Below are 21,656 nucleotides of genomic sequence, written 5' to 3'. Positions count from 1 at the left end.
ATAGATTGTGGACATGCTTTATTTTTACCTTGTAGAAAACATAACAGTAATTACATGTAATATGTAAGTGCTAATTCCAAACTTTGCTTTAGTGTAGGTTTTTTTTTAAATATGCAGAGCCTCTTGGTGGAATAGCATTTTTTTAAAAATTTCTTGCGGGTACCTGGGATTGAACTCAGGGACACTCAACCACTGAGCCACATCCATCACCCTATTTTGTATTTTATTTAGAGACTGTCTCATCGGGTTACTTAGTGCCTCACCTTGCTGAGGCTGACTTTGAACTTGCAATCTTCCTGCCTCAGCCTCCCGAGCTGCTGGGATTACAGGAACATTTAATTTTTGAGTATGGAAATCCAAATATTTTTAAATTCTAGTTCATCATTTAAACATTAAACTTTGCTGGGCATAGCAGCTCATGCCTGTAATCCCAACCACTCAGTTAACATTATGCTTCAGAATTTTTCATATTAGTCAGATGTTCAGTAATGTGTCATTCTGTTTTTTTAGGAACTCCCTGCACCATTACTTGATGATAATTATAGAAAAGAACTTGATGCAGAAGCACGTGATCATCAAACAACAGAATCTAATACTAAGATGAAAATCGCTTGGCGTTACCAGTTATTACCCAAGATGGAGGCAAGTCAACATACAAATTATTTCTAAAATTTGCAAATATGTTTGCTTTCATTTAATAGAATCTCTTGTGTTACTCGTCTTTTTCTTTAAATGCAAAACAGGTTCTATTTGTTAATTTAAATAACTAGATTTTTGTAGTATATTTGATCATAATTACATATTTCAAAATATGTCAAAATAGATGATTTCATTTCACCTCTAATCTCTACATAGAATCCTTTAAGACTGCAAACCAAAGTAAATGAAGTTATTTCTATCTATTATGATTACCAACAAATATTCAATATAAGTGGTTGTTCCTTGGAAGTATTATTTTCATTCCTATACATTTGCAACTATTAACATTTTCAAACTCCTGGTAACCTGACCTATCTAAAAGAAACAGGAAAGGAATGGAAAATTTCTGAGAGGTCAAAACAGATGTCAATAAATCTGTTGAAGTTCATAAACTCTGCTCTTGGTGAATTCTCTGTTCATTTATTAACTTCCTCATTAATTAAATTGTTCACTTCATATACTTTTTGGAACACTTTAATATCTATCAGACTTTATCACTTTATCATATTGGTAGAAAGGAGAGGAAAATTCTAATCTGGATAAAACTTTGTTCTCAAAGTCCACCCCTTTCTAGTCTTCTGCCTTGACATTAATTTATCTTTCCCAAGAATAGGAATATGTTTTTTGTTTTGTTTGTTTGTTTATTTATTTTTGGGTAGCAGAGATTGAAACAAGTGTTAACCACTGAACCTCATCCCCATCCCTTTTTATATTTTTATTGAAAGACAAGGTCTTGCTAAGTTGCTGAGGCTGTTTGAACTCAAGATCCTCCTGCCTCAGCCTCCTGAGCCCCTGGTATTACTGGCAGGTGCCACCACAACTGGCCTAGATATTTATTTTCAATACTCTTCAGCTTCAAGTGCCTCATTTGCTTTTCCCTTTCTACTCTTCCCTTCTAAATGTATGGTATACCATCAGTCATAATACAGTCCTGCCAAGATCAGATATGGCCTTAGAATTCTTCTGTGCAGAATGTTCTGGGTGGTCTGTACTGGCTATTGAAAAGTTAGTATGTGAGATGAATCCTGTTTGCTGTTATAAGCTTGCAATATTTAAAATATATGCTTATAGGATTATATAATCTACAGAGCCTAATCTGAATCTACCTTTTTAGTCTATGAGAATGCTCCTTCTGAATCACTTGTATTCCTACTGGCAATGCTTTATACTTTGTTATTCACCAGTTCTTCTTTTTTCTCGTAGTATAAATATTACTACCTCAGATTTTTTTTTCTTGCATAATTACCTACATTCTCATTTTATTTTCCATAGCACTTCATATATTTAAAGTACTTTCACATCATTTTCTAGTTAATTGTTGGAATAATTCTCCTCTGCCAGACTACAGGTTTTTGTGAAGGCAAGGAGCTTTTTAAATTTTATTCTATATCTCTGGCACCTATACTAATGCCCAGATAATGAATAAATATTTAGTGAATGAGAAATGTATTTATTCATTCAGTCTGCAAATATCAATTAATCAACTATGTGCCAGTTATAAAACATGTAATATGTACACATTAAGCAATAGCAAATTTTACTGATTTAGGTTGGAAAATATTTAAAGAATAGTATTTTTAGACTGTTATTTACATGACTGTGAACACACTAAAATCTGGACAAAATATTTTACAACTCATAGTGTAAAATATGAACCAATTTTCTTTAAAGGTAAAGAACTTTGAAAATAAGGAACATTCTGTAATACAGTTTTTAAAAGTAGGCAAAAAAATATGAAAAGGAAGTTTAGGTGGCTCTTAAACATACAAGAACAGATGTCCAATTAATAGGAGAAATGTAAATTAAAACTACACTGGCATGGTATTTTTCTCTTTACAGATTAATGGTGATCTAAAATGTTTGACGCTGTACTAGCAAAAGTCAAAGACAGCTAGCATTCTCATCTTTGTTAGCGGAAATGTGAATAGTATCGCTTCTGTGGAGGGTACTTTGGTAGTATCCTTCAAAATTATAAAAACATATATCCTTTGATTCTTATGGAAATTTATATCATGAATTTGTTTACTCAGTTATAAAATGAAAGATTCTGAACTTTTCTTGAAACATATTCTTAATAGCAAAAGATTGGAAATAACTGTCAATAAACAATGAAGTGTAGCTGAACTGTAGAATATTATATATTTATATTAAAAATAAAAGACAGTTTTGTGTAATCAGATGTTGTTAAGACATACTTGGGTGAGACTGAGAATTGAGTATAAGAGGCCAGCATAGAGTGAGAGCCTGTCTGAACAGAGCACGCTCCGAGTCCCGGAGCCCCTGCAGTGCAGTGTACTCCTGCAAAGAACCAGCGGAGAGCCTCGATCTGCAGTCAGCCTCAGGGATAAGGGCAGGGCAGCCGGAGACCTCTTCAGGCGGCTCTGCCCACTCCGGCTGCGGGCTCTCTTCACGGGGCGATCCAAGATGGCGGCCTAGAGGGAGACTGCACCCCCGGTCGCTCCAGAACCCAGGAGTTAAGAAGGGGAGGCATTGAGAGACTCGGACTGAAGTGGAGCCACGGGTGAGTCTGCCCACTGGGTAAAGCTCGGCCCGGGTGGCAGGCCCAGATAGAGGTGGCTATTCGGAGCCGGGCAGGACAACTAGAGTCATCCACAGGCAGTCCTGCGCACTCCGGCGGTGGGCCCCGCCCACACAGCCAGCTCCTCCAGGTTCTCGGAACGGAACTGGCCCGCTAGTGAGAGCCTGTCTGAACAGAGCACGCTCCGAGTCCCGGAGCCCCTGCAGTGCAGTGTACTCCTGCAAAGAACCAGTGGAGAGCCTCGATCTGCAGTCAGCCTCAGGGATAAGGGCAGGGCAGCCGGAGACCTCTTCAGGCGGCTCTGCCCACTCCGGCTGCGGGCTCTCTTCACGGGGCGATCCAAGATGGCGGCCTAGAGGGAGACTGCACCCCCGGTCGCTCCAGAACCCAGGAGTTAAGAAGGGGAGGCATTGAGAGACTCGGACTGAAGTGGAGCCACGGGTGAGTCTGCCCACTGGGTAAAGCTCGGCCCGGGTGGCAGGCCCAGATAGAGGTGGCTTATCGGAGCCGGGCAGGGCAACTAGAGTCATCCACAGGCAGTCCTGCGCACTCCGGCGGTGGGCCCCGCCCACACAGCCAGCTTCTCCAGGTTCTCGGAACGGAACTGGCCCGCTAGTGAGAGCCTGTCTGAACAGAGCACGCTCCGAGTCCCGGAGCTGCTGCAGTGCAGTGTACTCCTGCAAAGAACCAGCGGAGAGCCTCGATCTGCAATCAGCCTCAGGGATAAGGGCAGGGCAGCCGGAGACCTCTTCAGGCGGCTCTGCCCACTCCGGCTGCGGGCTCTCTTCACGGGGCGATCCAAGATGGCGGCCTAGAGGGAGACTGCACCCCCGGTCGCTCCAGAACCCAGGAGTTAAGAAGGGGAGGCATTGAGAGACTCGGACTGAAGTGGAGCCACGGGTGAGTCTGCCCACTGGGTAAAGCTCAGCCCGGGTGGCAGGCCCAGATAGAGGTGGCTTATCGGAGCCGGGCAGGGCAGCTTGAGTCTTCCCAAGGTAGTCTTCCACACTCCGGCAGTGGGCTCTTTCCACAAGGCCAGCTGCACGGTGCAGGCCCACAGTGAGAGCATTTCCGCACAGAGCCAGTTCCAAAACGTGGAACCAGTAGGGGGCTAGGGGCAGTATTCTTCGAATGAGCTGCTTTATCTGATTCCTCCAAGACATCAGGCTACTGAAGGCTGGGAGGTGATACACTGGAAATCTACTGGGACACTATAAGCCAATAGTGGAAAACTGCAATATCTCAGGGTCCCACTGACAACTGACCATTATGAGAAAACAAGGGAAGAAAATGTCCCAAACAAACCTAGATACTACATCAATAAAACCCAATGACAGCAGAGCAGAAGAAATGTCAGAAAGGGAGTTCAGAATGTACGTAATTAAAACGATCAGGGAAGCTAATGAGGAGATGAAAGAGCAAATGCAGGCATTGAAGGAGGAGATGAAAGAGCAAATGCAGGCATTAAATGATCGCACCAATCAACAGTTAAAAGACCAAATACGGGAAGCAAGAGATCATTTCAATAAAGAGTTAGAGATACTGAAAAAAAACCAAACTGAAATCCTTGAAATGAAGGAAACAATAAACCAAGTTAAAAACTCCATAGAAAGCATAACCAATAGGATAGAACACCTGGAAGACAGAACCTCAGACATTGAAGACAAAATATTTAACCTTGAAAACAAAGTGGAACAAACAGAGAAGATGGTAAGAAATCATGAACAGAATCTCCAAGAACTATGGGATATCATGAAAAGGCCAAATTTGAGAATTATTGGGATTGAGGAAGGCTTAGAGAAACAAACCAAAGGAATGAACGATCTATTCAATGAAATAATAACAGAAAATTTCCCAAATCTGAAGAACGAAATGGAAAACCAAGTACAAGAGGCTTATAGAACTCCAAACATACAAAATTACAACAGACCCACACCAAGGCACATTATTATGAAAATACCTAACATACAAAATACAGAATTTTAAAGGCCGCGAGAGAAAAGAATCAAATTACATTCAGAGGGAAACCAACAAGAATATCAGCAGATTTTTCAATCCAGACCCTAAAAGCTAGAAGGGCCTGGAACAACATATACCAAGCCCTGAAAGAAAATGGATGCCAACCAAGAATCTTATACCCAGCAAAACTTACCTTCAAATTTGATGATGAAATAAGATCCTTCCATGATAAACAAAAGCTAAAGGAATTTACAAAAAGAAAGCCAGCATTACAGAACATTCTCAGCAAAATATTCCATGAGGAAGAGATGAAAAACAACGATGCAAATCAGCAACAGGAGGCGCTAGCCTAAAGGAATAGCCAAATAAAGGAGAAACCGAATCATGTCAAAAACAAATATGAGTCAATTGACTGGGAATACAAATCATATCACAATAATAACCCTGAATGTTAATGGCCTGAATTCATCAATCAAAAGACACAGACTGGCAGATTGGATTAAAAAAAAAATCCAACAATATGTTGCCTGCAAGAGACTCACCTCATAGAAAGAGACACCCATAGACTAAAGGTGAAAGGATGGGGAAAAACATACCATGCACACGGACACAGCAAAAAAGCTGGAGTATCCATCCTCATCTCAGATAATGTGGACTTCAAACCAAAACTAGTCAGAAGGGATAAAGAAGGACACTACATGCTGCTTAAGGGAAGCATAAATCAGCAAGACATAACAATCATAAATATCTATGCCCCGAACATTGGCTCATCCACGTACGTCAAACAAATCCTTCTCAATTCCAGAAATCAAATAGACCACAACACAATAATACTAGGCGATTTTAACACACCTCTCTCACCACTGGATAGATCGTCCAAACAAAAATTGAATAAAGAAACTATAGATCTCAACAACACAATCAGCAATTTAGACTTAACGGACATATATAGAATATACCATCCAACAAAGAATGAATACACTTTCTTCTCAGCAGCACATGGATCCTTCTCTAAAATAGACCATATTTTATGCCACAAAGCTACTGTTAGTAAATACAAGAAGATAGAGATACTACCTTGCACTCTATCAGATCATAATGGATTGAAATTAGAAATAAATGACAGAATAAAAAACAGAAACTTCTCCAATACCTGGAGACTAAATAATACACTATTATATGATGAATGGATAACAGAAGACATCAGGAGGGAAATAAAAAAATTCTTAGAAGTAAACGAGAACAAAGACACATCATATCAAAATCTCTGGGACACTATGAAAGCAGTACTTAGAGGAAGATTTATTTCATGGGGTGCATTCAAAAAAAGAAGTAGAAATCAACAAATAAACGACTTAACACTACAGCTCAAAGCACTAGAAAAAGAAGAGCAGACCAATACCAAAAGTAGTAGAAGACAGGAAATAGTTAAAATCAGAGCCGAAATCAACGAAATCGAAACAAAAGAAACAATCGGAAAAATTAATAAAATAAATAGTTGGTTCTTTGAAAAAATAAATAAAATTGATAACCCTTAGCCACACTAACAAAGAGAAAGAGGGAGAAAACTCAAATTACTAAAATTCGGAATGAACAAGGAAACATCACAACAGACACGAGTGAAATACAAAACATAATTAGAAGCTATTTCGAAAATCTATACTCCAACAAAACAGAAAACCTTGAAGACATCAACAAATTTCTAGAGACATATGAACTACCTAAACTGAACGAGGAGGACATACACAACTTAAATAAACCAATTTCAAGCAATGAAATAGAAGAGGTCATCAAAAGCCTACCAACAAAGAAAAGTCCAGGACCAGATGGGTTCTCAGCCGAGTTCTATAAAACCTTTAAAGAAGAGCTCATTCCAATACTCCTCAAACTATTCCATGAAATAGAAGAGGAGGGAACCCTACCAAACTCGTTCTATGAAGCCAATATCACCCTGATACCTAAACCAGACAGAGACACATCAAGGAAAGAAAATTTCAGACCAATATCCTTAATGAACATCGATGCAAAAATTCTCAACAAAATTTTAGCAAATCGCATACAAATATATATTAAAAAGATAGTGCACCACGATCAAGTGGGTTTTATCCCAGGGATGCAAGGTTGGTTCAACATTCGGAAATCAATAAATGTCATTCACCATATCAACAGACTTAAAGTTAAGAATCACATGATTATTTCAATAGATGCAGAAAAAGCATTTGATAAAATACAGCCTCCCTTCATGCTCAAAACACTAGAAAAAATTGGGGTAATGGGAACATTCCTAAACATTATAAAGGCCATCTACGCTAAGCCCATGGCTAATATCATTCTAAATGGTGAAAAACTGAAAGCGTTCCCCCTAAAAACTGGAACAAGGCAGGGATGCCCTCTTTCACCGCTTCTATTCAACATCGTCCTTGAGACTCTAGCCAGAGCAATCAGACAAACCAAAGAAATTAAAGGGATACGAATAGGAAAAGAAGAACTCAAACTATCCCTGTTCGCTGATGACATGATTATATATTTAGAGGAACCTGGAAATTCCACCAGAAAACTTTTAGAACTCATAAGTGAATTCAGTAAAGTAGCAGGTTACAAGATCAATGCTCATAAATCCAATGCATTTTTATACATAAGTGATGAATCTTCAGAAAGAGAAATTAGGAAAACTACTCCATTCACAATAGCATCGAAAAAAATAAAATACTTGGGAATCAATCTCACAAAAGAGGTGAAAGACCTCTACAATGAGAACTACAGAACACTAAAGAAAGAAATTCAAGAAAACCTTAGAAGATGGAAAGATCTCCCATGTTCCTGGATAGGCAGAATTAATATCGTCAAAATGGCTATACTACCTAAAGTTCTATACAGATTCAATGCAATTCCAATTAAAATCCCAATGATGTACCTCGCAGAAATAGAGCAAGCAATTATGAAATTCATCTGGAAGAATAAAAAACCTAGAATAGCTAAAGCAATCCTCAGTAGCAAGAGCGAAGCAGGGGGTATTGCAATACCAGATCTTCAACTCTACTACAAAGCAATAGTAACAAAAACGGCATGGTATTGGTACCAAAATAGACAGGTAGATCAATGGTACAGAATAGAGGACATGGACACAAACCCAAATAAATACAATTTTCTCATACTAGACAAAGGTTCCAACAATATGCAATGGAGAAAAGATAGCCTCTTCAACAAATGGTGCTGGGAAAACTGGAAAACTATATGCAATAGAATGAAACTAAACCCCTATCTCTCACCCTACACAAAACTCAACTCAAAATGGATCAAGGACCTCGGAATCAGACCAGAGACCCTGCATCTTATAGAAGAAAAAGTAGGTACAAATCTTCAACTTGTTGGCTCAGGATCAGATTTCCTTAACAGGACTCCCATAGCACAAGAAATAAAAGCAAGAATAAACAACTGGGATAGATTCAAACTAAAAAGCTTTCTCTCAGCAAAGGAAACTATCAGAAATGTGAAGAGAGAGCCTACAGAGTGGGAGAATATCTTTGCCAACCATACCTCAGATAGAGCGCTAATTTCCAGAATCTATAAAGAACTCAAAAAACTCTACACGAAGAATACAAATAATCCAATCAACAAATGGGCTAAGGAAATGAACAGACACTTCACAGAAGAAGATGTACAAGTAATCACCAGATATATGAAAAAATGTTCAACATCCCTAGTAATAAGGGAAATGCAAATCAAAACTACCCTAAGATTTCATCTCACCCCAATTAGAATGGCGATTATCAAGAATACAAGCAACAATAGGTGTTGGCGAGGATGTGGTGAAAAAGGAACACTCATACATTGCTGGTGGGGTTGCAAATTAGTGCAACCACTCTGGAAAGCAGTGTGGAGATTCCTCAGAAAGCTTGGAATGGAAACACCATTTGACCCAGCTATCCCACTCCTTGGCCTATACCCAAAGGACTTAAAATCAGCATACTACAGAGATACAGCCACATCAATGTTCATTGCTGCTCAATTCACCATAGCCAGATTGTGGAACCAACCTAGATGTCCTTCAGTTGATGAATGGATAAAGAAACTGTGGCATATTTATACAATGGAATATTACTCCGCAATGAAGAATGATAAAATTATGGCATTTGTAGGCAAATGGTCGAAATTGGAGAATATCATGCTAAGTGAGATAAGCCAATCTCAAAAAACTAAAGGACGAATGATCTCGCTGATAAGCGGATGAGGACATATAATGGGGGGTGGGAGGGGCTAGCATTAGGTTTAGGGTTAGGTTTAGAGTTAGGCTAAGGAGAGCAGTAAGAATGAAGGAAAGAAGGACTGTGTAGAGGGAAAAGAGGGGTGGGAGGGGTGGGAGGGGTGGGAGGGGTGGGGGGGAGGGGAAAATATAATAAACATCATTACCCTATGTAAACGTAAAAAAAAATAAATAAAAAAAAAAAAAACATAAAAAAAAAAAAAAAAAAAAGAGGCCAGCATAAATATACTTAGTCTTCTTTGGAAAGTGTGAGTTAAGTAACAGAGATTAAAACAGATAGGAAATTTAGAACTAGCACTTGGGAACCCTAATGGCAAAGAACTGCATGTCTTTTTTTTTTTTTTTTTTTTTAGTTGGCAATAAGCCTTGATTTTATTTATTTATTTGTGGCCCTGAGAATCGAACCCAGTGCCTTGCACATGCTAGGCAAGCACTCTGCCACTGAGCCACAACCCCAGCCCAGAACTGCATGTTTTTAATCTGGAAGTTTTATTTGAGTAACTGGGCTTAACAGTGCCTCTTTTTTGTAAAGAGTGACCATATTCTAATTTTTCTACTGATTGTGTTGTGAAAGAGTTAATAATGAACATAAACTCTGAAGTAAATTTAGCTTTTTGATAAAGCTAAATTGTAGATTATATACTTCACTTGTTTCTTCCATTTTCTTTAGTTTTACTTGTATCTCAGGTGTTGGTCTTTTCATTGGTCTTTGACATTCTTCAAGTAAAACTGTTCGCAAAAATGCAAGCAACTAAAATTTTTAAGTCTTCTCTCTTTTGACTTATTATAAAATCTAGAACTGGAAAGAGAGTTCTTTGTTTCTTTACAAATTCATTGTCTCTTTATAAATTGTAATTTGAATAATACTCCTGCCCCTTTCACTTTGGATAATATGTCTGCCCCATTTACATATAAGCAGTGCTGATTCCATTCTTCCTTTTAGAGTATGGTATATCTGTTATTGCCTTGATTATCTATGGAGATAAATTTTTCTCAAGGTTGAATATTAACAAAGAAATCCACTGGTCAATTTTCAAAATTTACAGCTTTAGTGTTTTGAAAATTGTGCTCTTCTCACAACATTTTCTGAAAGTTATCTCCCATTTTCTCCAGGTGATTTCTAAAATATTACTTTGTCATGACTTCCTTTGTCAGTTGATGTAAAATAAAGTTCCTCTCTCTCTTTCATTGCCTTACACTGCTTTATTTTTCTTTAAGTACATCATTAAATCTAGTAGATGGTATATTTAATTTATTACTTATCATCTATCTCCTACTAGAATATGAGCTCAATGAGAGAAAGAGACTTTTGACTATTTTACTGAAAATTAGTTGGTGTTCAATAGTTATTTGTTGGATCCATGAGTGAATGAATTATACATTGTGTAAGTTAAATGCTAAACTGTGTTTAATTGCATCAATTAATACTATAAGTAGCAATTTATTTTGACTTGACAGTCAATGGTCAAACTTCAGTATTCACAAGTTAGTTCTGTCAGTTTTAGAAAACAGAATTATGTTCTGACTTTGATTTTCTTTGAAATGTCACCAGCATTGTATGTTTGCCTGTCATGGTAATTTTATTTTATTTTTTATCTTTTAGTATTGAGGATTGAACCAGGGCAATAAGCATATGCTAATCAAGCAAGTGCTCTTACAAATACACTATATCCCCAGCCCCACAGTAATTTTATATATGATGATTTATCAAGACTTAAGTCATCTCTCATTGTTATCTGTTTCTCAATCTAGGCCTTACTTTGCCATTCCCAGGTTAAATAAGCAAAACAGAAAACCTGGCTTTTCTACTACTTTCTTTGGACAAAATATAGTTAATTTATTATGACTTAATCCAAAACCCAGTATGTAGCTTAGCAGAGATGACCAATATAATTTGTCTCCAAGTCTTAATTGTGTAGCCATATTGCCATTTAGGGAATGCAGCAAAGGATAAGAATATACATACTTAAATCAGTAATAGTAGCTTAGTAATATAAATCAGTGCCTTTTCCAGTTTAAAGAACATACAGTTTTTCAAAGCAACCTTACTTTACTACATGATTTTGATTCTCTCTCCAAGGTGGCCTCTTCTTCCCTATCTAAACATCAACCCTGTTCCCTCCTCATTTCACAAATTACTAGCCTACAATGTTTTGAGATTTAATTTCTTCAGTATTGTAGAGCTCTATTACCATGGCCTACTATGCCTCCAAAATTTATAGAAGTTTATTATTAGTTCCTTATTATATTAAATGCTTATTACACTTTGACTTTCTACCTTAGTGGTTCAGTCAGCAATCCTGTGATACATATATACGTCCGTGGATGACCGACAAATATCATTTTTTCAATAAGGCAACATAACTACAAAAGTGGTAGATCCTCTGATTCTTTAGTGAATCACAACACAATAGTAATAACAACATTTGCACAGTGCTTCAGAATTTACAAAATATCCATAGTCAGTATTGCGTTAGATTCTCACAACAGCCTGATGATCAGGTGATTGAACTGAGGCTCAAAATGATTTAATAAGTGTTTAGATTCTTGCTGTCTCTTATACTATACTGAGAAACAAGAAGTGAGAACAATGGTAAGAAAATGTCTTATTTAGATTATTTGTGGTGCAGCTCTTTTCTGAAAGTTTTTTTCTTTCTAACATACTAGAGTTGCATATGGTCTTGTTTTGTTGCTATTTTCCTTTGCACCCCATCATAGTTTATTTTCTTTTAACGTAAATTTTTATTTGCTATTCCATTTTACTCTTTTCCACAAATAGCAAAGTTAAAAGTAATTTATGAATGTGAAATAAAAGTTCTTTTAATGTAAAACGAAAGCAATATACGTTCTCAAACTTAGCAAACTGCTTACCTACTACAGTTTGATATTTTAAAAATGCATATTTTGTTATGAAGTTGATGACAGTTTTCATGGATAAGTATCATTATAGTCACAGCATTTAGTGAGTAAATATTTAAATTTTTCTCCTTTTTATCAATAGTTTCTAGGTCTCAAAATATTTGTGTTTTGAAAATCTGATTATATTTTAATACTGTCTTGAGTAGAAAAAGCTTGTGAAATTTTTTTCTCTAATGAATATGTTTGTTTTCCTTTTTTAAAGATTAAAGTCTTTAATAAGAATAAAATTTTCATGTCTACCTTGAATATTTTTAACTGTCATATCTAATCTTAATTTCTAAATAATTTAATAATAATTATAATAAGAAAAGCTTCCAATTTTATTTTTACATTTTAATGAATTATTTGTGTTCTATATTTAAACTGTCACAGCATGAAATCAATTTTCTGCCTTAATTCATCCCAAATCTGAGATTTCTATCACATTAATATTGTAATTAGAAACATTAATAGAGACGGCAACTTAAAAAGCATACTTTGCTTCTTGGCAATTTAGCATATTTCTCTGAGTGCATAGGACTTCAAGAACCTTCAGTCCACTAATAAATTTATTAACTCAAACTTAAAAGAAGTAGAAAGTCTCTTTCTTTCTCTCTCCCCATGGTCAGTCTGCTAAAATAGATTATTCATGCTTATTTGATTCAGGTAGGCTTTTGCAAGCTTCCCTACTAGGCCTGGGAATGCAGTACATTGAGGCCTTTTCAGAGGCTTCTGACATAGACCAGGCTTTTATTGCATGGTGTTTTATTATAGCCAAATCCTAGTCTCCACCCAGTTTGTAGGCACTCTGCTTATTCTTTTGAATCAGGAAAGGTTATCACCTACCTTAATCCATGCTGGTGCATGGATTAAGGACACCAGTGTGCCCCAGGATTCTCAAAGAGGATCCTGGAAACTTCTGGTTTCTTCTTTTTTGCTGTCTTTACTAAATTCTATTGGGCCTTAGGGGGATTTGCATCTGAAATGGGCAACCTGGTGTTTTTCTCAATGAAGACATCAGATCAAAGTTCAGTTAGTCAAGGCCTTTCTATAAAACATTAAGGGGGCTTGGACTTACACAATAAAAAGATGAGCTCTAGCAGAGATTGCAGTAAAAACATTCTGAACTATAATCCGGATAAAGAATAGATTATAGGCCAGAGAACAAACCTTGTTTAAGACTAATGCTAAGACCTTGCTTTAAACTAGTAACTTTACATTTTAAAACTTTATCCCCTGTTTTTAAGAAACATATTTTAATGTCATAATTTATTTATCAGTACTTTCACAACAAATGAATAAATCATATTTTGGGAGCCATAATTCCATATTTATTATAGCATTGAAAAGATCAGATTGAAGCCAACAGATAGAACTCTTTCATTAATGAAAATAAGTGGCACGTCATGGACGGATAAACAGTCATTTTATTTAGGAGTAAATGTCAAACCCACAGACTAAATATGAAAAAAAAATGCTTCCATTAGATTTAAATTTTTTTATTAAATGTTACTTTATAATTTGAAGTTTATAGGCTTTTAATATGAATCTTTGAAATCTTAGATGCAAATATCTAAGTGTCAAGCAAATTTATGTTTCTTATCTAAATTTAAAAATTGTCAGTATAATGTAACATGTGAACCTACTATGTATAGTTTTTTTATTTTTGTAGAAATTATCTAATTTTGTTGAATGTTCTAAAATTTGCCTGTTTTGTAGCTTGGATGTCAATGGAAATTATATAAGATTATATACAAGATTATATCAGAGCTTTTACTAGAAGCTATTGTCAGGTGGAATTTCTTAGCATTTCTACTTTGGGGAGGGAGTGGTATTGAAATCAGTCCATTCAAAGCAATATTTTTCTTATTAGATTTTTACTAACCTAGGTAAGTAAATTCAGTGTCAAGAGTTACTAGAATTTCTTAGGAGAAAGATAATTTGGTGGAGAAATCATTAATAGAGAACACAAAGCAGAAACTATGACTGAACTAATGATTATGCCAACTTCTGATTGATATAATATAGCTAATATAGCTTATATACATCTTTCCACTTAATCATGTGCCTTGTTCCTGTCTGGAGTAATGTACTTTTTATGCTATAAGCTTAATTTTAAGTTCCTAAGAAATGTTGAATATGCTTATATATTCTGAACATTTAGTTTTAAAATGATACTCAGTTTAATATTTAATACCTGATTTCTTTTTGGGTCTCACCAATGAATTAACTTGGCTTAAATTTACATTTGGTTTTTAGCAACTGCATATTTAATTTGTCATCAAAGCTTTAACAGCTGCATATTTTTAATTTGTCATTAAAACCTAGAACTTAAACATAAGAATTAGGTATATTTAATTTTTTAACTTGGAAAGTATACAGTATAGAAAAAAAAGGTGTTTAAAATCTTATTAAACTTAGGAACTGCTAAGAGTGAAGAAACATGAATGATGAAAAGCTTAATTCCTAACTATATATAGTTTTAATAATAAAGGTGGTTGTACCGTTCTTTGAAACTTAATAAGTATATGTATATTAGTTCTTCCTTATTAGCATTAAAATACATAAATTCCTTATTAGCATTAAAATACATAAGTGTAGCATTGCTTTGCAGGATATAGGACAGAGAAATTATAGTTTAAAAATAATTTTTGAGCAACCATGGGGTTTTTTTTGGCAGGTTGGACCAGTATCATCTTCAAGATTTGGTCACTATTATGATGTATCAAAAAGGATGCCACAAGAACTACTGGAGGCTTCAAAATGTCATGGATTTTTTCTTCCACAAAAAGTATCTTCAACTCTTAAAGTAGAACCCTAGTAAGTTAATGTCCCACATAATTATAAATTCCAGTTTCAAAAATTAATACAATGCATTTTTTACCACACTTTTTGAAGGAATGCATATCTAAAAGTGTAATAGTAAGTATTGTTTTTCTACATAATACATAATGTTAATTATACATGTTTCATAATATTCATTATGCATTATACCTTTTCTTTCTTTTTTTCTTTTTTCTTTTCTTTTCTTTCTTTTTTTTTTTTTTTTTTTTTTGTGGTCCCATAACAGTTACACCATCTATTACTTTAATTTGCAACTAGAAAAATCTGGATACCAGGCTGGTCACATTCCTCACTGGTTTTATTTTCACTAAAATGTGAAACAGTTCTAAATTAGGATCTTTTAACCCAAATAAATACTTAAGGCTAGTAATAGCAAGGAAAATAATATGAAATAATGCTATTTGCTCAATGTTTTTTAAGTGTCTTCTAAAAGGTAAAAAAGTACATATTTTCCATTACTTATTTATTAAGACTTTCTAGTTGTGCTGTAAATAAAACAGTCTATGATTTTAGGTAACAAGAGAATCTAGAGTTTGAATATTATAATGAAGATTTTTAAATATTAAAACAGCCTAACCTGTTTATACTTCTAAGAACTTACTAAAGCCGAACTCTGAAAATTACAGGACTTGATATTGAATAATTAATAAATTCTTAAGAATATTTAATTACAGTTCTTATTATGGTAAGCTGTGAATAGGTTGTAGCCTTTATTTTCTTTAGCACTATAAAACCATTATTTTTAAAGTGAAATGAGTTATTAAATGGAGATTGAATAGGCAGGAAATTGTGAACTGAAATAACTTAAAAATCCATATTCTCTTTTCTAGATTTAAAACCTGAGAATTTAGTGAGAACTTTTCTAATTATGAAATCTGTTTCAAAAAATATTCTTCAGTTTCTTATGGAGTTAGAATGTTAGTCTATGGCTAAAGACTTAGCAAACATGATATTTTCATGTTGTTTTAGTATTAATAGCTAAGATCAATGAATGATTACAATATATCAGTCACACCACTACATACTTTACTTCTATTATCTTGTGTAACCCTTGTATTAACGCTGTGTTCCTTTTTCCAGAAAATACTGAAATTCACAGAAGTGATTTAACTGAGGCTCAACTGTTAAGTGATAGAAACAGGACTAATCTGTCAGATCTATCCCTTTTTCTTTGCTTTATTACTTCAGAAGGTTTTGGTGCCTTTCTCTTTTGACTTTTTTGTGTTATGGAGGAAAGAGCACTGATAAAGACTGATGAAGGATTGGAAAGTGAGGGTTGTGTTCTGATGCTGAATTCATTCTACTGTTAGCCTTGAGGAAATCCCTTAAATTCAGTGAAAATCAATATCCTCATGTGGAAAACTGGGAATGAGGGAAAAAGGAAATACCACCTACTTACCTGTATCAGTAATTTTTTGTTAAGCTGGAATGATTATGTTGTTCTTATTGTTCCCAACATTTGCCACAAGCTGAACCAAACATGCATATACCCACAGACTTGGGAAGTAGGTCAAAATAACTTGACCATAATTTCTCAAATAGTAAATGGTAGAACTCAGATTCAAAGTTAATTCTCCCTAACTCCAAATTCTTTTTTTTTTTTTAAACGAGTAACCAAAACTCAGTTTATTATCATGGAAAATTCTCTAAGATCTCTTTTTTAAGAAGGAGTGATACCATAAGGAAGAAGAATTACTGAAAACAAAGCAGTACTAGAAAGGAATAAGATTACAGAAAGACCTACCATTTCTTGTAATTGTTAGCACTTGTAATTGTGTAATTTCAATTGAGAATGTGTATAAATAAACCCCTTTGAATGTAAAACCAGAATGTGCTTCAATAATGTACTTAATTTAAATTGGAGGCAAACTTTTTTTTTTTTTTAATTAGAATTAGTCAATGCTTTGTTCCTCAGAAATCACTTTAATCTTGGAAGTTTTTCATGAGCACTAGAGATAGTTCTCCTGGGTCCCTTCCTCCTTTTAGGTTGAATTTTTGTGATTGCCTGCACATTATATTCTTAATTCAGTTCTATTTTTTCTAATTAGTTATACATGACAGTATAATGCACTTCAACACATCATATATAAATGGATTATAGCTTCTCATTTTTATGGTTGTACATGATGTTGTATCACACTGGTTGTAATCATATGTGCACATAGGGTAATAACTTCCAATTCATTCTATCCTTCCTACCCCTTTACCCCCTACCCCCCTTCTTTCTAATCCAAAGTACCTCAATTATTCCCTAGCAACCCGCCCCCCTTATTGTGAATTAGCACCCACATATCAGAGAAAACATTCAGCCTTTTGTTTTCTGAGATTGGCTTATTTCACTTAGCATGATATTCTTCAGTTTCATCCATTTACCTGCAAATGCCATAATTTCATTCTTCTTGTGGTTGAGTAATATTCCATTGTGTATATATATCACATTTTCTTTATCCATTCATCTGTTGAAGGGCATCTAGGTCGGTTCCATAGTTTAGCTCTTGTGAGTTGAGCTGCTGTAAACATTGATGTGGCTGCATCACTGTAGTATGCTGATTTTAATTCCTTTGGGTATAAACTGAGGAATGGGATAGCTCGGTCAAATGGTTGTTTCCATTCCAAATTCTCTGTGGAATCTTCATACTGCTTTCCAGAGTGGTTGTACCAATTTGCAGTCCCACCAGCAATGTATATGAGTGTACCTTTTTCCCATATCCTTACCAACATTTACTGTTACTTGTATTCTTTTTTTTTTTTTTTTTTTTTTTTAAGTGGGGGACAAGTACAGCATAGGAGGTGAAACTGGCCATTCTGATCCCTGAGTCTTCCAGGTGGATGTCCCTAAGACTTGAGACAGGCTGGTGACATTTCTCATTCAAATATACTCAGCACAGGAAATGTTTCAAGGTTTCCATTGCAACCTGATTTTTCCTAGTGATTCTGTTTCTTTTAAAGCCAAGCATCTTGTCACTTAGAATAAAACTTTTTTTTTCAGTCTTGCAGAGACTTGTCCATCTGGTTTGTGTGATGAAAAATATTTGCTAAGCAGGTTAGTCTCTGCAGTTAGTCTTCACCATTCAAGCACACAGTAAAATCTCACCTTCTGTATTCTTTCTGCCAATATTCCTGCAATTCCACTCAGTTCAAATACCCTATAGAGAACTTCTTATTAACTATATAGTATGTGGATTTTTGGTGGTCACACATTTGTGTGTGTTTGTTCAGTTTTTAAAAATTCTCAAATGAACTGGTGTTTGTTTAATAAAGTTAACATTTTATAGCAAAACCTAGAGATTTTTTATTTCATATTCAAGTCTTTAATGTCAGCATCTCTCAGTAGAGAAAGCAATGGGTATGACAACATCAGAACTTTCATTTTTTTTTAGCAATAAATGTACATCCTTTCACATTGATTATCACTGATAGCAGAGATAGCAACATAATCCTCCAAGTCAGGCCTTTTGTTTCCAGATTTGATGATATTACATTAAGTCTTGACCTTTGTATAGATAAGCTAGATGGAGGAAAAAGTTTTCTTAAATTTCACAACCATTTAGGAATCATAAAAATGCTATGTCAAGGTGCTGGCACATCAGATGTGTCGAGGGACACTTCCTGCACACTGTCATACATACGTGCAAGCTGCTAACTGCATTGCTATTAGGTCACCCAGTAACAACCCTTTGCTACCAATGCTAATGTTTTATGGTTTGTGAAGTTAAAAAAATTGCCCTCTACTGGTTTATTTTCTCAATCTAGTAAAAGCTCTAGTAACACCTTCAGAATCTTAGAATTCTATGAACATTTCATTGAGAAACCTGCTTTAGTTTAAGTGATTTGTTTCATTTATTGGCGTTCATCATTAAATGCCTCTCGCATTATCATCTCTTCAGCTTGGAATGCCCCCGTCTTATTGACTCTCTGACACCCAAAACTCCAAATTAGTTCAGGTTTCTCCAATATAATTTTTTGTAGTTCCTGATACTGCTATTCAGAGCACTTACTCCAATTGTACTTGAATAATTAAGAATGTGATTGATGTTTCAACATCTTTCCCTTCTTCACTGACATCAACGGCAAAGCCATGTCTCTTGTGTTAAATGTTAACCTTCCACTCCATGCTTACTTTGAATAATGTACACTCAACTTCTGTCACTTGGAATTAATGAACACTCTGAAGTCACATGCCTAACAGGTGGTAGACATGAAGACTAGGACAACTTGGTAGATTACATGACTGGTCAAAGATTTTTTTTTTTTATGAACACTCAAATATGCATTTATGTATTATCAGAATGAAGGAAAGGGAAGAGACCCAAAGGAATGTCTTTATAACCATATCAATTTTTTTGTTTTAACATCAGTTTCTCAGGGCACAAATTATAATAAAATTTTAGAAACAATTATAAGTTTTCATATGAAATAAGATACTCTTAATTTTCTGACATGAAATTTCCTTGTGTAGAGCAGAGTTCTTCAGGTGAAATTTCTCTCAAAATTCTAAGAATGAAATGTTTTGCTGATTAAATAAGAAATGGTCTTTGTGAGAACATTGGTTTTAAAAGGGGACTTTGATTTCATTGTCATCATTAGGTGTATTCTGTGCCTCCAGATATCACATGCTCCTTTCTTAGGGAATATTAGCTGAGGAAATAAGAATGGAGAACAAATGGGCTCCAAGTCCCATGGGTGTGTATTTCATTTCTAATGATTATAAAGGGGAATCTTTTTATTGCTTCTATGCAAAGGCACACTCTGGCAGAAAGTAAAACTTCAAGCTAAGCGGTTTTTAATCTCTTCCCAGAAACTCTGATAAATAGTATTATGAAACATTGCCTCTGTATTTTCTTCACCTTATATTAAGTTCAGTCTAAATGTGAGTCTTCTAGATTTGTGAAGAAAAAGAAATGTTTGTATTCAGTAGACTATAAAAAACAGATACCTGTTTGGAATTTACAATAAGTTTTTGAATTCGAGTCAGTTCAAATTGTTTCCTGTTTTTTCTATGAATTTGTAAAGGTGTATTATTGTCCTTTCTACTTCATAGCATTAAATAAATATTTATTACCATTGGAAGAAAAAATATTAAAAGAAATTCCTAATACGACATGTGAAACTTTGTTTTAGTAAACATAATATTTTCTATTTATTTTGAACTTTTCTGAAGTACATGTGGAAAAGATTTTTCTCCCACTCTGTAGGCTCTTTTTTTCACATTATTAATTGCATCCTTTGCTGAGAAAAAGTTTTTTAGTTTGAATCCATCCTATTTATTGATTCTTACTTTGATTTCTTGCACTTTGGGAGACTTGTTAAGGCAGTCTGGTCCTAAGTTTACATGATGAAGATTCAGGTCTACTTTGTCTTCTATTTGGTGCAGGCTCTCTGGTCTAATTCCTAAGTCCTTGATCCATTTTGAGTTGAGTTTTGTGCAGGGTGAGAGATAGAGGTTTAATTCCATTTTACTACATATGGATTTCCAGTTTTCCCAGCACTATTTGTTGAACAGGCTGTCTTTTTCTCCATTGTATGTTTTTGGCTCCTTTGTCTAGTATGAGGTAACTGTATTTATGTGGGTTTGTCTCTGTGTCTTCTATTCTGTACCAATGGTTTACCTGTCTATTTTGGTACCAATGCCATGAGGTTTTTTTTTTTTTTTTTTTTTTTTTTTTTGTAAACAAATGGGATACATGTTGTTTCTCTATTTGTACTACTTGTATTCTTGATAATTGCCATTCTGACTAGAGTAAGAAGAAATTGTAGTGTAGTTTTAATTTGCATTTCTCTAATTGCTAGAGATGTTGAACATTTTTTTCTTATTTGTTGACACATATTTCTTCTTCTGTGAAGTGTCTGTGAACCCATTTATTGATTGGGTTGTTTTTTTTTTTTTTTGGTGTTAAGTGTTTTGAGTTCTTTATGTATCCTGTAGTTTAATGCTCTATTCTGTAGGCTCTTTCTTCCCGTTATTGATTGTTTCCTTTGCTGAGAAGTTTTTTAGTTTGAGTTCATTCCATTTATTGATTCTTGATTTTTCCTTCCTGTGCTTTAGGAGTTTTAAGGAAGTGTGGTCCTAAGCCAACAGGGTGAAGATTCTATTAGGCACAGGGTCTCTGTTCTAGTGTCCAAGTCTTTGACCCTCTCTGAGTTGATTTGTGCAGGGTGAAAAATAGAGGTTTAATTTCATTTTGCTACATATGGATTTCCAGTTTTCCCAGCACCATTTGTTGAAGAGGTTATCTTTGTATGTTTTTGGAGTCTTTGTTTAGTGTGAGATGACTGTATTTATGTGGGTTCATCTCTGTGTCTTCTCTTCTGTACCATTGGTCTACACGTCTCCTTTGGTGCCAATACCATGCTGTTTTTGTTATTATGGCTCTGTAGTATAATTTAAGATCTGGTATTTTGATGTCTCCTGCTTCACTCTTCTTGCTTAGGATTGCTTTGGCTATTCTTGGT

The 21,656-nt window shown here is 35.1% G+C and overlaps 1 protein-coding gene across 2 annotated transcripts in view; it reads left to right on the top strand.

Annotated features, from left to right (window-relative positions):
• Positions 1–21,656, top strand: part of Elp4 (elongator acetyltransferase complex subunit 4) — a 264,679-nt gene that overhangs the window by 78,432 nt on the left and 164,591 nt on the right. For both annotated transcript variants that reach the window (XM_047516710.1, XM_047516709.1), the window contains exons 4-5: positions 511–642; positions 15,040–15,179. In XM_047516710.1, the coding sequence (XP_047372666.1) occupies positions 511–642; positions 15,040–15,179 (272 nt within the window). The remainder of the gene's footprint in view (positions 1–510; positions 643–15,039; positions 15,180–21,656) is intronic.

The sequence above is a fragment of the Sciurus carolinensis genome, chromosome 11 (genome assembly GCF_902686445.1).
Source record: "Sciurus carolinensis chromosome 11, mSciCar1.2, whole genome shotgun sequence".
Taxonomy (NCBI): domain Eukaryota; kingdom Metazoa; phylum Chordata; class Mammalia; order Rodentia; family Sciuridae; genus Sciurus; species Sciurus carolinensis.
Note: the sequence above shows the minus strand (reverse complement) of the source record. Positions and strands in the feature narration are given on the sequence as shown.